The following is a 13,267-nucleotide window of genomic DNA, read 5'->3' as shown; positions in this document are numbered from 1 at the left end:
TATTATGATTTTGAAACAGAGAGTTTAAAACCTCATTTCCAAAACCCTGTGGCCAGTTGCAAGTTTAAGCAACATAAAATGCCTCTTCATCAAACAGAACTTCTTCCTAGTGGGAATTCTTAAGATATACTAGGCCCTTTCTCTTCTGACTCTTCCTTTCCTCCGTCTCTTTTTCTCCCTCTCTTTCCCTCTCTCTGGTTCAGAGCAATTATTATTCAGCTTTTTATCTAGCAAATCTTCTAACCAAAAGAATATCACAGACTGGTTTTACATGAAGGTAATTATAGAATCAGGTTAATAGAGGTACGTAATATCTCATTAAAAAAGAATTGTTCTTTCCGGTGTACCCCCCTGTTGAGTCAGCAATTTATGCTCCTTCCAATGCACAGTCTCTGGCTTACCTCTACAAACACTGCAACACTGGTTCTCTGGAAGAACATGATCTTGTTCTGAGCAGTTCAGGGGAGGACAAGTCTCTGTTACTTTTACTAAAACTCCATTCTGAAAATAAAGGACATTTTTATAACATTACATGGATGAAAACATGTTCAATGGCAAGCGTCACACATTTTTCAATCTACAACACTAGTAATCTCTAGCAACAACACTGGCAAACGAGCAGGCAGAAAGTTAAATTCATTCTTTCCACCACAACATCTTACTTGAAGTTATCTACTTAGATAATTCTCAGCCAAGACTTGAAAGAAAAAGAATTAAAAGGGAGAAAAATAAAAAGCTCAAAATACTACAGTAGTTTTTCCAAACGTGTTGTCTCCAAGTACAGCTGTTTTCCTTCCAAGTATTTGAAGGAATTAAAGATTTTCACTCCAGGATTTTGTCAGTTTTCCTGCTTTAACAAGTCCAAATTTGACTCCTCTTCTTTCATATGCTACATAACTCACCGATAAATTATTCAACTCAAACACAGCTGAGAGAAGATCAACATCTTCACGTCATGGATTGTTCTGCTGTATCCAATTAAAAGGATCTGTTTTTTAGAATAACCCAACACCTAATTTCCACAATTTAGGTCCCTCAAAGGTATGGAAAAGCAGAAATCCCATCTTCAGGTATCCACATAGAAATTGCTGTATAAAATGGAAATCAAGGCCAACATATTTTGATTTCTGTTTGATTTAGAATAAGACTGTGCACGGGAGGTCTAGTAGCTGGCTGAGCCTTTCTGGGGAGACTGTAAACCAAAATTTACTCCATCTTCTTCCTAACACTATTTCTCCAGACCAAACAGCTGCCCTGCTCTTCAGTAAGTTGTTTCTTAACATCTTGTCCCAAAATAGCTTTCTCTTCTCCCCAATCTCACCTTCAGCCTTTCCCAGACCATAATTTACTTCTCCAACATCCCTTCTGCAGCTATGCCATCACTGCAAACTGGCAAATGGAGCAGAGATTAACAACCAGGAGTTTTGCTCAGTAAGAGCTACAATAACTATCCCACAGGATTGTCCACACCAGAGTAATCCGATTTTCCAAAGGGCTGTGAAACTCCACTAAGAAAGCAGGCAGCCTGCTATATTGCCAAGACACTGTTTTATTATGGATCTAGCCCCTATTCCTCCCAGAATAGTTTTGAGGATGCCTCAGATGGTGGAACAAAAAGATGAAATGAGAGTTTCTGCTTTCTTCAAAGAAATAGATTACCTTTTCTAGCTATCACATTTGCAGAGAAAAGATTAAAAATATGATCCAAACACATCTAGGGCTAAAAAAGCAGAGGAAAACCAATACCAAAAGAAGACAAAATATGTCATGAATGTCACCATTCTCATAATCTGAGGGACTAGAGAGGTGATTTTGAACAGAGGATATTGAAAACACTCATGTGTCTACCCTGTTTGAAGAAACACTCCCTACATAGAGCCACTCTGAGAGCCAGAAGCAGCTTTTGTATCTACAGGACACTGCATCACACCGTGCCACAAGACTAGCTTGGATGCCAGAACCAGTCCAGGTCAAACCCTTGCTGGTGATGAGCCTCCCCAGCTATGCCACATTGCTTCAGCTGTGTCACTGCAGGCTCCAGAATGAGTTCTAATGGCATCAAGACATCCTACACAGTTCTGAACACAGAAATACATGCTCTACAAGGTGCAAATGTGCACAAGGTGCTTCGCAGCTCCCAGGACTTGCGACTGAGAAGAGCAGCATACCTGGGGAATGCAAACCTGACCGTTGCTACTCACTGCCACTACCACTGCTGCTCACTGTCCTGAGATTGCAATCTTAAGGCAAAGCAGCAGCAAATAATTTTTCTCGCTGCCCAATTGTCTTTACTGGCAAGTTGCAGCAGCTGCTGTCAAGAAAAAGCATATAACAAACCCCACAGGCATGAGATTTTCCAAAAGCAGCTCACTACAGCACCACATCCAGCATGCATCACTGAAGCAAGTGCCCACACAAGTACAGTGAAGTTAATGGAGGCATTAGGCCTCCTTCTGATCTCACTTGCATAAGTGAAAGGGAGAAACCCCTCTGGTTGCCTGTGCAACTGCAGCAGCAAAGGTGATAAAAGAACCAAACATACTGAGCCGTCATTTACTATCACGTTATCAAACTACCAGCTGGAAAAGCTCTGGCTATAACTCATTGCCTGTTCAAGCTCAGACTAGACAATTGCAGAAGCAAGGGTACAGTAAGTCAACATACGGAGGAAAAGCTTTGAGTGACAACAGGTCTGGTCAGAAAGATGCCAAGAAATCATATGAAAGTCAAATCAGTGATCAGGATGAGATAAATTCAATCCAAGCTCACACCTTCTTTAGTGAATCATAAGGAGATGAATAAAAAAAAAAAAAAAAACCCACAAACCACAAATTGTGAATTCCCTTCATTTAAAGACAGGAAGATTTTCCTTCCTCAAGTTTCACATTTTCTGCAGAACTTGTGTCTTGGGAAAGCAAATCGAACGTATTTGTATAATTAAGCTTTAAATTAAAATTAGATTAAAATGTTTCCATGTTGAGTATTCTTTGGATTCAAATCAATTTGTTCTAAGCTAGTACAGATCCAATTATAAGAATTATCATCATTAGATTTCAGATTTTATCCACTGAGATAAGTATGAAGAGTTCACACTTCAGCATTATTGCTTCAGGCAGCTTAGAAAAATTACTAACTTTTTATACATGTTCACTTCTGTGGTAATAGAACCTGGACAGAAATAGATGTCAAAAAGACATTCTTCTGAAACAAATAGGTCAAGCTCCAACTGTGACATCCAATCCACAAAGAATGCAATCTGGAGTCAAACATTTACAACACGGCGATTCCATTTCTTGTCATTACACAGGTAAGTATGTTAAAAGTATGTAAGTATGTTAGGCTATCAGCCTAATTAGAGGCATACAGTGTAAATCTAAAGCACAAACAGCTCATCTCAGATGATGAGCTCTGGAAAATAATAGCAAGATTTTAGATAAGGTTACTTGGGAACTTTTGTTGTTGTTTGGTGTTCCCCTCACACACACACCCCTTGTTTTAGCTGCTATTGATCAGCCTTTCAGGAGAATGTTCCAGGTAGCGTCCTCAGCTGTCACTCTGGGAACAACATTTTTCCTTATCTTTATAAGGAAAAACTTTTTAGTCCAGGTTCCTAAAAGCCAGTGGAGCCCTGACCAGCTGGAACTGGCTGTTCATCAGTAGTATCTGTGCTTATGATAAGAGGATGTGCTTCATTAATACATTTTTAGTCCTGATTAGTTTTCAGAAATTAAAAAAATAAAAACCAAACTGCTCACAGCCTGATAAAGAAAATCTGGGATCTATCTGGATCCATCAATACCATTAATGGTATTTTTGTTAGATGGAAAAATATAAAAGTTAAAAGCCTCTTAAGCTTCGATCAGGGCCTGTGCAAAAAATAACATCTCTATCTACAAATAAAGACTGAAATGTGAAATTTCAACTTGACTTTTTGATATTACCCCACCTACAAATACATCCTCCTTTACAGATACAAGTGCTACTCCCTGAGACTTTTAAGTCATCTCTATGAACACCAATAAATTGACAGTTCATGTGTACCCTCTATTGGCGAGGAAATTGGGATTGTCAGCCAAGGAGGATTTACAAGACCACATCTGACCACAGATCAGATTTGACCAGGGTGTAAGTGGAGCCCCACTGGAGAGCCACTTTGAGCTGCAACTCCTCGGAGCAGCAGGTCTGCAGTCAGGGACTCTCCCTTTGGGTCAGGAAGCCACCTAAGGAAACTCCTCAAGGTTCAGAGCCCTCCACGAGGTGAGTGATTGTGCATTTGGGACCACTGGCCATAAACTTGAAGAATTGATTCTTGAATCAGTAGTGTAGTGACAAACACATGTGACATCCAAATCTGTAGCTGATGCTGATGGAGCTTTAATTGAGCTTAAACAATAAATTTCATTTGATCTCAATGTATTGGTTCCATGACAGCACCCACTTAAAAACTCTGAGTCATAATGACAAGCTTTGCCAGTGAGGTTTAATGGTTTCTTTGAACACAGCTCTGAAAATACCAGGTTGGTTCTTTTCTTTTTTCTTTTTTTGAGGCATGGACTCATGTTTTACATGGTATCGCATCCACAGGTGCTGTTTCATTTTATCAACAGTCTCCATTAAGATGTAACTAATACAAACAGCAACGTTGCTGCAATTAGCATTGCCGTATCAATTTCCAAAATGCACAAGTTATTTCACTGTTACTTTAGTACTTTCTAATATGACAGATATTTGATGGTGAGTATTCATGAATTTATTAGCCCACTCACAATGAAAAACATAACACTTTCATTTAGAAGTTCCACAGATGACATTCAGATCACTCTGGTTTCACTTTAATGTGAAAATCCTCATCATCGTATTTTATATAGACACATTCCCTGCCAAATAAACACTCTATGTCATATTATAAGTAACAGGCATCTTAGTCTCTCTTCAAGGCAATGACCTTGCCCACATATTTGTATATACACTGTTGAGCATCCCTATACAGCTAAACACTAACAGCAGCAAAATGATTCTGCATAACAAGCTGCTTTCACATCTGCAACCAGTTATTGTCCACTTCCATTAGCAAACATCAAATTGCTACTCTGTACACTCAGCTATAAACACAACAGTAACCAGGTCATTGTAATCTTTGTCAGTGCTCTGATATTCACTAACACTCCCTGAATGCTCCTATCTAATACAGCCTCCATTTACTTGGGTTCTAAATACTGGCTGTAGTTGTCTAGAGTGTTACAAACTTGCCAAGGCAGGCCCCAGTCAAGTCCCACATTTAGCAATTTACCTCCAGGGCTACATACAGTTTAAATCCTAGGTGAAATATGGAGTAACTCACATAATATAAGCTAAGTTGCTTCAAATTTTAGCAATTTTGTTGAAAAATAGTAACTGCTTCAAGATGCTGCTGCCTTTTTCTAGGGTTCATGAAAGTGGGGATCAAAGAGAAAACATCTTCCCAAGTCATCTTGCCCACGTTTTTATTACCATGCAAGGGTCATATCCTTGCCTTGTCTTTGTATTTGTATTTGTGGCTTTCACTGACTTCAAGGTCACCTTTTCAAAATAACAGATGTCACATTTGCAGGAACGAAGCCTGAAGAAAGGCACTAACTTATCATTGTCACTTCTGAACAGTACCTACACATTTAAAATTAGGAAAAGTATATAGAACCAAAACTTACTCGACATTCCCTGCAGCTGTTGGTTAACACACGTTGACCTTCTGCCAGCACTTTGCCTCCATAGATACACTTGGCTATAATTGGAGAGAAAAAGGAGGGAGATTAAAAATAAATAAAGTTGAAAACAAATCACAATCACAGAATGGTAGCAAAGTCAAAAGGGACCTGAAAGCTCATCCAGTTCCAACCCCCTGCCACAGGCAAGGACAGCATCCATTAGACCAGGTTGAGACCAGGTTGCTCCACACCCCATCCAAGCTGGCCTTGAACACTGTCAGGCATGGATCATCCGTGGAATTCAACAAAGCTTTAAAAGTTTCCCAAGACAAGGCACAGGCACAGTGAAAGTGGAAGTACTGAAAGCACTCAGTTATCCAAAACAGTCCCAGACTATCTAATAACTCTTTCACTTCAAATTCTTTCCTAAACACCAAGCAAAGGGAACCAAGCACTTACAAATGCATGTGTGTCCCCTTTATGGACGATACCAAAAGGAGTCTTACTGTCATGGCCAGTTTGATTGCCAAATTTTAAACATAAAGGACTGCTACATCAATCTTCAGAAACCTTCAGACATAAATTTTCTTCTAAGGACTTACTTTTAGTTTCAACTTACACTCTTGAAAATTCTTATTGCCTTAAGAAGAGACAAAAAAAAAAAACAAAACACGAGAGGACAAGGTTTTCAGGAGAACAGAGTTTTCATCATCAACCCAGTTTTCATCATGTATTTAAAAAACAGGCTTTTTGCTTTTGGCATCTTCATTTTCCTAAAGCTGCCCTAGTTTTTATGCCTGACTTGTGATCTCACCTATGAGGAAAACTTCAGGTCAGGAAGCTTTGCTTAAATTAGAAAACTCAGTAACTATTTTTGGGAGAAGATGAGTAAGAGAATTTTCCTTTTTCTTCCTGCTTATTCTCCTAACATCACTGCTTTTAACAAAAGAATGGATGCACCAGACAGCAAGTTAATGCACAACTCAGAAAAATGATAAGATTTCAAACAAAATTATAGTCTTTTGTCAAATATTAGTTGAAAGGCTACACAAGATGGCAGGGATCAAAACAGAACCACCTCATTTTTAAAACCCTTAACATGTCAGATATTAGAGCTACTCTGTTCGTTAACCCTCAACTAAGACAGGAACCCGTTCAAGAATCCAGCCATTCACTAATCCTTAGAGACAGCAAATTACAACTGATGATTCTATCAGAGCTAAATAGGAAAAGCACAGAGAAATTAACACCTGCAGTGCAGCTCTTCAGAAAGCTTCAGCAATTACTACTAGCAACCCAAAAGTGACTGACTCTGGCCTCAGTACATCATTCTGTCAAGGAGCTGGCATTTACAATCAATTTCAATCAACTCCCATACATCTCTTCTCATTGACTGACATGCTGAGTTCTCGTCAGAATAACTAGTCAAGTTTGTGCCAATCACTGACAAAAGGCAAGTTTGATTGTTCATCTTCCCATTACAAATCACAGGAATACAGTTTACTCACAGGGATATACGTTGAATCGACAGGTTTGTGCCTTACGACTCCCTGGTGTCAGATTTTTACTGCTGTGCATGCATGCATGTCAGCAAAGGAGTGGCAAGAGAAGCATCCAGATTCATGAAAGAACCTTCCAGATTCTCAGCATGACAAATACAAATATTCTGAGACAAAACCCACAGGCAGCATGGCTACTTCACCATCCCAGCACTCTGCTCATAAACACCTTTTAGTAAGCAAAACACTCATGCTAACACATAGCTGACAGAAAGGACATTACATGAGTAAACAAGGGCAAGTGCAAGATCACAGCTAAAGGACATTTGTGTATGGGACTAATGAATTCAGTGACTGAAAAAGGGTGACAGAATGCTAAAAAAAGTGTTACTATTTTTCTAATAAATCTTAAAATACTTCAACATTTCTGTTTTAATGAATTATTAAAACACTCATGCATGAAGTTTACTACTTCCCAAGAACCTGGGGGGGGGGAGGAATACATATATATGTGTACATACACACACATTATTTGTGCTTATGGTAAGACTGGCATCAATATTCAGCTGAAATTTCCATAGATAAATTGTCTTTGCCCCATGTACTATAGTTAAGGCACCAAATACTGAATATTCCTTCCAGAATGTTACTTACAGCTTTCATTTCCAGGAGAAGGGACTGAAAGCTGGCAATAACACTGATCTTAAAATCTACTTTTTTTTTTTTTCTTTCTTCTCATGGATTTATTCTGAAGTTCAACACAGCAAACTAACACTCCACACAATGATACTAACCCAGGGTCTGAAGTTATTATGTTTATTTTAGACAACAACCTTCCAATCCGAAATAAAAGACAGGCACAAAGATAACAGCTCAGCTTACTACTCATCGCTACAGCAAGTTCAGACCATAGGCTTGATGCTCTGCAACATCAGCAGGAGATACAAGCTGAAGCCAAGTAAAAGGCTTTGCAGCCCCAAGCAAACAGATTAATAACTTTACACTGACAATAGATAAAATGACAATCTCAGAAATTTGAAATGCTTCTTCAATTATTTATTTCCTTCTTAAATCAGGTTTTCCACTGTGACTCGTGGTACCTGAATTACCAAGACCCGTGAAAGTCATTGTAAAATGTGCCTGCTTTGAGGACAAGTTTCACTGCTTAAATAGAAACTCAAAGGTCTGTGTGATGTACTTACCCTTGCACACTTTGCAGCACTGGCTTCCCACATGCACTGGGAGAGCATCAGGAGGACAATCCAGAGGGGGACAGGACATCCTGCGGCACTCCACAGCTCCACTCTAAGCAACAGGGTTTAAGACAAAATTCAAATACAACAGTTGCAATCAGCAAGCATTTTATACAAAACATAACAGACCAAAAACTATTAAATGAAAACAGCCTTTGTGGAATACAGACTCAGCCTCCAGTAACGAGTGTAAACCTGTCCAGCTACGCAGTTGAAACAAAATGCATCTGAAGGTGAACCACCGTGTTTTGATACTATTACTGGTTTTACCCCACTTGCCCTGAGCAAAGCACTTTAAGTGGAAAACATAAGCCCATCTTGACACGAACATAAGCACCACTTTCTGCAGGCTGTGCCAATCATCTCGGAGATTTTTAACAACCAGTTTTCTATTTTCCTGAGCAAACAAAGACTCTCTTCAGATATTTATCAAATCGTTTCAACAAGACAAGATTTACATACTAATTCTCTTCTGTTCCTCGGGTTTTCAGTGATCAACACCAAATCCAGAATCTGCAAGTTGTTACCATGCAAGGTGCAACTAAGCAGCTATGAATACTATTAAGATAACGCTTCCTTTCTGAAAAAACTACTGCAGTGAAAACAATTCCAAACCAAACACGGACAAGGCCAGGCTTTTACCTCAAAACCAGAAAGTCCTCACAGATATAACGAGAGCAAATATGAAAGCGCTGTCAGGGAAAAGTAGATTTTATTTCTGAAGCTGCCACATGGGCAGTATCAGGTATTTATTGATTTATTTCAGTATTTCCCTCCCTATTGTTCACACTGCCTCTGGATGCATACTAAAACCAGAATAATTCTCAGTTACCATTATGTATTCAAAGACCATTTCCATGTTTTAATTAGGTCCTACTCCTTCAATTCATTAGGAATTCTTACTTTGCATGTGCAATTCCTGCAGTGATCATCTTCAACCCATGAGTCTTTATCTCTATAGATCAATCCATTTACTTGACAAGTCTTCTCACAATGACAGTCTTCCAATTGACTCAGTCTTATTTCTGCATAATTTAACTATAAATGAAAGAAATTTGATGAGACTTCTGCAATCCAAGCACATGATTTAGAAAAGCAAATATGAGAAAGAAGTTTACTTATTTTTAGCCAAACCACATCTGAATGCAATCTTCTAACACTGAACCAGCATGCCAGCAGGTATCAACTAACCCCACTCCTTGGATTTAGATGGAGTTATCCATGCTAACTGACACCCACTTATGACTCATGCAACTTTCTTTTCTGCTGTAACAAACCCCACTGAGATGCCCTCAGGAATGCCCAAGCACCACTAAAAGTACACAAACTATAATCGTGGGGGTTTGGGGTATTTTTTTAAATCTGAATTGCTCATCAACCTGATCACTCATCAGAAAGCACAAAGACTGGCAGAAGGACTTGTCCGAATCACCCCAACCTCATCACTGATAAGCAGCAGCCAGACTAGTACTTTCTTAACCTTGTAATAGCCAGTGAGTTTTCAAGGGGAAAGCAAGTGTAGTACAAAATATTCCCAGACTGTGATGAATGGAGAAGCCATGCTCCTGGAGTAAACCCTGGGCTGGTGGGTAGCTCTTACCATGCCTTGCTGTTCCCATCACCTCCTCAACGCCAACTATTAAAATGTGAATGAAGAAGCTCAAACTGATGCATCTCAGGGCAGCCTTCCAATACCTGAAGGGGCCAGCAAGAAATCTGGAGAGGGATGTTTTACAAGGGCATACAAAGGACAAAGGGTAACAGCTTTAAACTGAAGAGGGGAGATTTAGATTAGATATTGAGAAGATATTGGAACCACTTTTCTGTCCTCCAGGGGACTAAGAAGGAAGGGCACTCGCACCAGAAACAACCGGCTGGTGCACTGCTAAAGAAGATCACTACTGGTGCTGCGAGGAAAAAGCAGCGGGTCATAGTGGTAGGGGACTCTACTTTGAAAGCGACAGAAGCACCCATCTGTTGGCCTGACCCAGTCTCAAGGGAGGTGTGTTGCCTACCTGGGGCACAGATCAAGGATGTTGCAGAGAGGCTGCCTGCTATAGTAAGCCCCACGGACTATTACCCACTTCTAGTGATCCATGTGGGTGCTAGTGATGTTGATAGCAGTAGCCTGGAGAACATAAAGAAGGACTACAGAGCCCTGGGAGAGGTGGTTAGGGGCTCTGGAGCTCAGATTGTCTTTTCGTCAACTCTCCAGGATACAGGGGAGGACCTTAAAAAAGCTAGGAGGATTGGTCAGGTTAATAAATGGTTAAAAGGGTGGTGCCATAGTCAGGGGTTTGGGTGTCTTGAACATGGGGCCCAAGTTTGTAGGCCAGGTCTAGTGGGGCCTGGTGGAGCTGGTCTGGCAAAGAAGAGGAAGAGTGGTTTTGGTAGGAGCCTTGCCAGACTGGTCAAGAAAGGTTTAAACTAGATGTGTTGGGGAAGGGGGGCATCGTTCCATCCCAACAAACCCAGTCAGTTGCCAGCACCTATAATAAATGCTCGGAGCAATGCAGAGATATTCCAGCTGCTCCAGCCAATGAGCCGGCTTCATTTGGAGCTCGGCTCAGATGCCTCTATACAAACGCCCGTAGCATGGGGAACAAACAAGAGGAATTAGAGATGTGTGCATGTCTACAGGGATATGATATAACAGGCATCACAGAAACATGGTGGGATGGCTCCTACGACTGGAGTGTTGGAATGGAACGTTACAGGCTCTTTAGAAAAGACAGGCCTGGCAGGCGGGGAGGGAGAGTTGCTATTTGTGTTAGGGATAGGCTAGAGAGTATGGAACTCTGTCTGGGGACGGGTGAGCAGTCGACAGAGAGTTTGTGGGTCAAGGTTAAAGGGAGAACAACTACGGGAAATATTACTGTGAGGATCTGTTATAGACCACCTGATCAAGAGGAATCTGTGGATGAAGCACTCTATAGGCAGATAGGAACAGCCTCATGCTCTTGTGGGGGACTTCAACCACCCTGACATCTGTTGGAGAGACGGTACAGCCCGGCACAAGCAATCCAGGAGGTTCCTCAATTGTGTTGAAGACAACTTCCTTCTGCAAGTAATAGAGGAGCCGACAAGGAGAGGTGCCATGCTTGACCTCATGCTCACCAACAGGGAAGGGCTGGTTGGAAATGTGACGCTCCAGGGCAGCCTTGGTTGTAGCGATCATGAGATGGTCGAATTCGAGATCCTCAGGACAGTGAGAAGAGCGTGCAGCAAGCGCACTGCCCTGGACTTCAAGAGAGCAGACTTTGGCCTCTTCAGGAACCTGCTTAGTAAGGTTCCATGGGATATAGCCCTAGAGGGCAGGGGGGCCCAAGACTGCTGGTTGTTATTCAAGGATCATTTGCTACAAGCTCAGGAGTGTTGCATCCCAACTAGAAGGAAGTGCAGCAGGAGGGCCAGGAGACCTCCTTGGATGGATAAGGAGCTGCTCAGGAAAATTCAAAGGAAAAAAGAGGCTTATAGAAGGTGGAATTGAGGACAGGCGGCCTGGGAAGAAGACAGGGATGTTGTCCGGGAAGCTAGGGACCAGGTGAGGGAAGCTAAGGCCCAGTTAGAATTAAACTTGGCTAGGGATGTTAAGTATAAAAGGAAGGGATTCTATAGGTATGTAGCGAATAAAAGACTAGGGACAACGTAGGCCCCCTCCGGAAGATATCGGGAGAACTGGCTACCCAGGATTTGGAGAAGGCTGAGGTTCTTAATGACTTCTTTGCCTCAGTCTTCACTGCCAAAGGCTATGACTGCACCACCCAAGTCTTGGAAGGCGAACGCAGGGACTGTAAGAATGAAGACCCTAGGCCCACTGTAGGAGAGGATCTGGTTCGAGACCATCTTAAAAACCTAAACGTACACAAGTCCATGGGACCTGACGAAATCCATCCGTGGGTCCTGAAGGAGCTGGCGAATGAAGTTGCTTAGCCACTGGCCATCATATTTGAAAAATCATGGCAGTCAGGTGAAGTTCCCAACGACTGGAAAAAGGGAAATATAACCCCCATTTTCAAGGAGGGGAAAATGGATGACCCAGGGAATTACAGACCAGTCAGTCTCACCTCTGTGCCTGGCAAACTCTTGGAGCAGATTCTCCTGGAAGGCATGCTAAGGCACATGAAAAACAACAAGGTGCTTGGTGACAGCCAGCATGGCTTCACTAAGGCGAAATCCTGCCTGACCAATTTGGTGGCCTTCTATGATGGGGCTACGGAACTGATGGACAGAGGAAGAGCAGTTGACATCATCTACCTGGACTTGTGCAAAGCCTTCGACACTGTCTCACACGACATCCTTGTCTCTAAATTGGAGAGACATCAATTTGATGGGTGGACCACTCGGTGGATAAAGAACTGGCTGGATGGCCTCACACAAAGAGTTGTGGTCAACGGCTGAGTGTCCAGCTGGAGACCAGTAACGAGTGGTGTCCCTCAGGGATCGGTGTTGGGACCAGTCTTGTTCAACATCTTTGTCGGTGACATGGACAGTGAGATTGAGTGCGCCCTCAGCAAGTTTGCCGATGACACCAAGCTGTGTGGTTCAGTTGATACGCCAGAGGGAAGGGATGCCATCCACAGGGATCTCGACACACTTGTGAGGTGGGCTGATGCCAACATGATGAAGTTTAACCACGCCAAGTGCAAGGTCCTACACCTGACTCAGAGCAATCCCAGGCATGGCTACAGGTTGGGCAAAGAAGAGATTCAGAGCAGCCCTGCAGAGGTTGACGAGGAAATGAACATGAGCCGGCTTCAGTGTGCGCTCACAGCCCAGAAAGCCAACTGTATCCTGGGGTGCGTCAAGAGGAGCGTGACCAGCAGGTCGA

At 41.9% G+C, this 13,267-nt stretch overlaps 1 protein-coding gene across 1 annotated transcript in view; it reads right to left on the bottom strand.

Annotated features, from left to right (window-relative positions):
- Positions 1-13,267, bottom strand: part of NELL1 (neural EGFL like 1) — a gene marked incomplete at both ends in the record, with an annotated part of 311,518 nt that overhangs the window by 222,592 nt on the left and 75,659 nt on the right. Inside the window, 4 exons of the mRNA XM_080619121.1 lie at positions 402-501; positions 5,688-5,761; positions 8,386-8,488; positions 9,340-9,474. Coding sequence (XP_080475247.1) covers positions 402-501; positions 5,688-5,761; positions 8,386-8,488; positions 9,340-9,474 — 412 coding nt within the window. The remainder of the gene's footprint in view (positions 1-401; positions 502-5,687; positions 5,762-8,385; positions 8,489-9,339; positions 9,475-13,267) is intronic.

The sequence above is a fragment of the Psittacula echo genome, assembly GCF_963264785.1.
Source record: "Psittacula echo genome assembly, chromosome: 5".
Classification (NCBI taxonomy): Eukaryota; Metazoa; Chordata; class Aves; order Psittaciformes; family Psittacidae; genus Psittacula; species Psittacula echo.
This window is presented reverse-complemented; position numbering and strand designations above follow the sequence as displayed.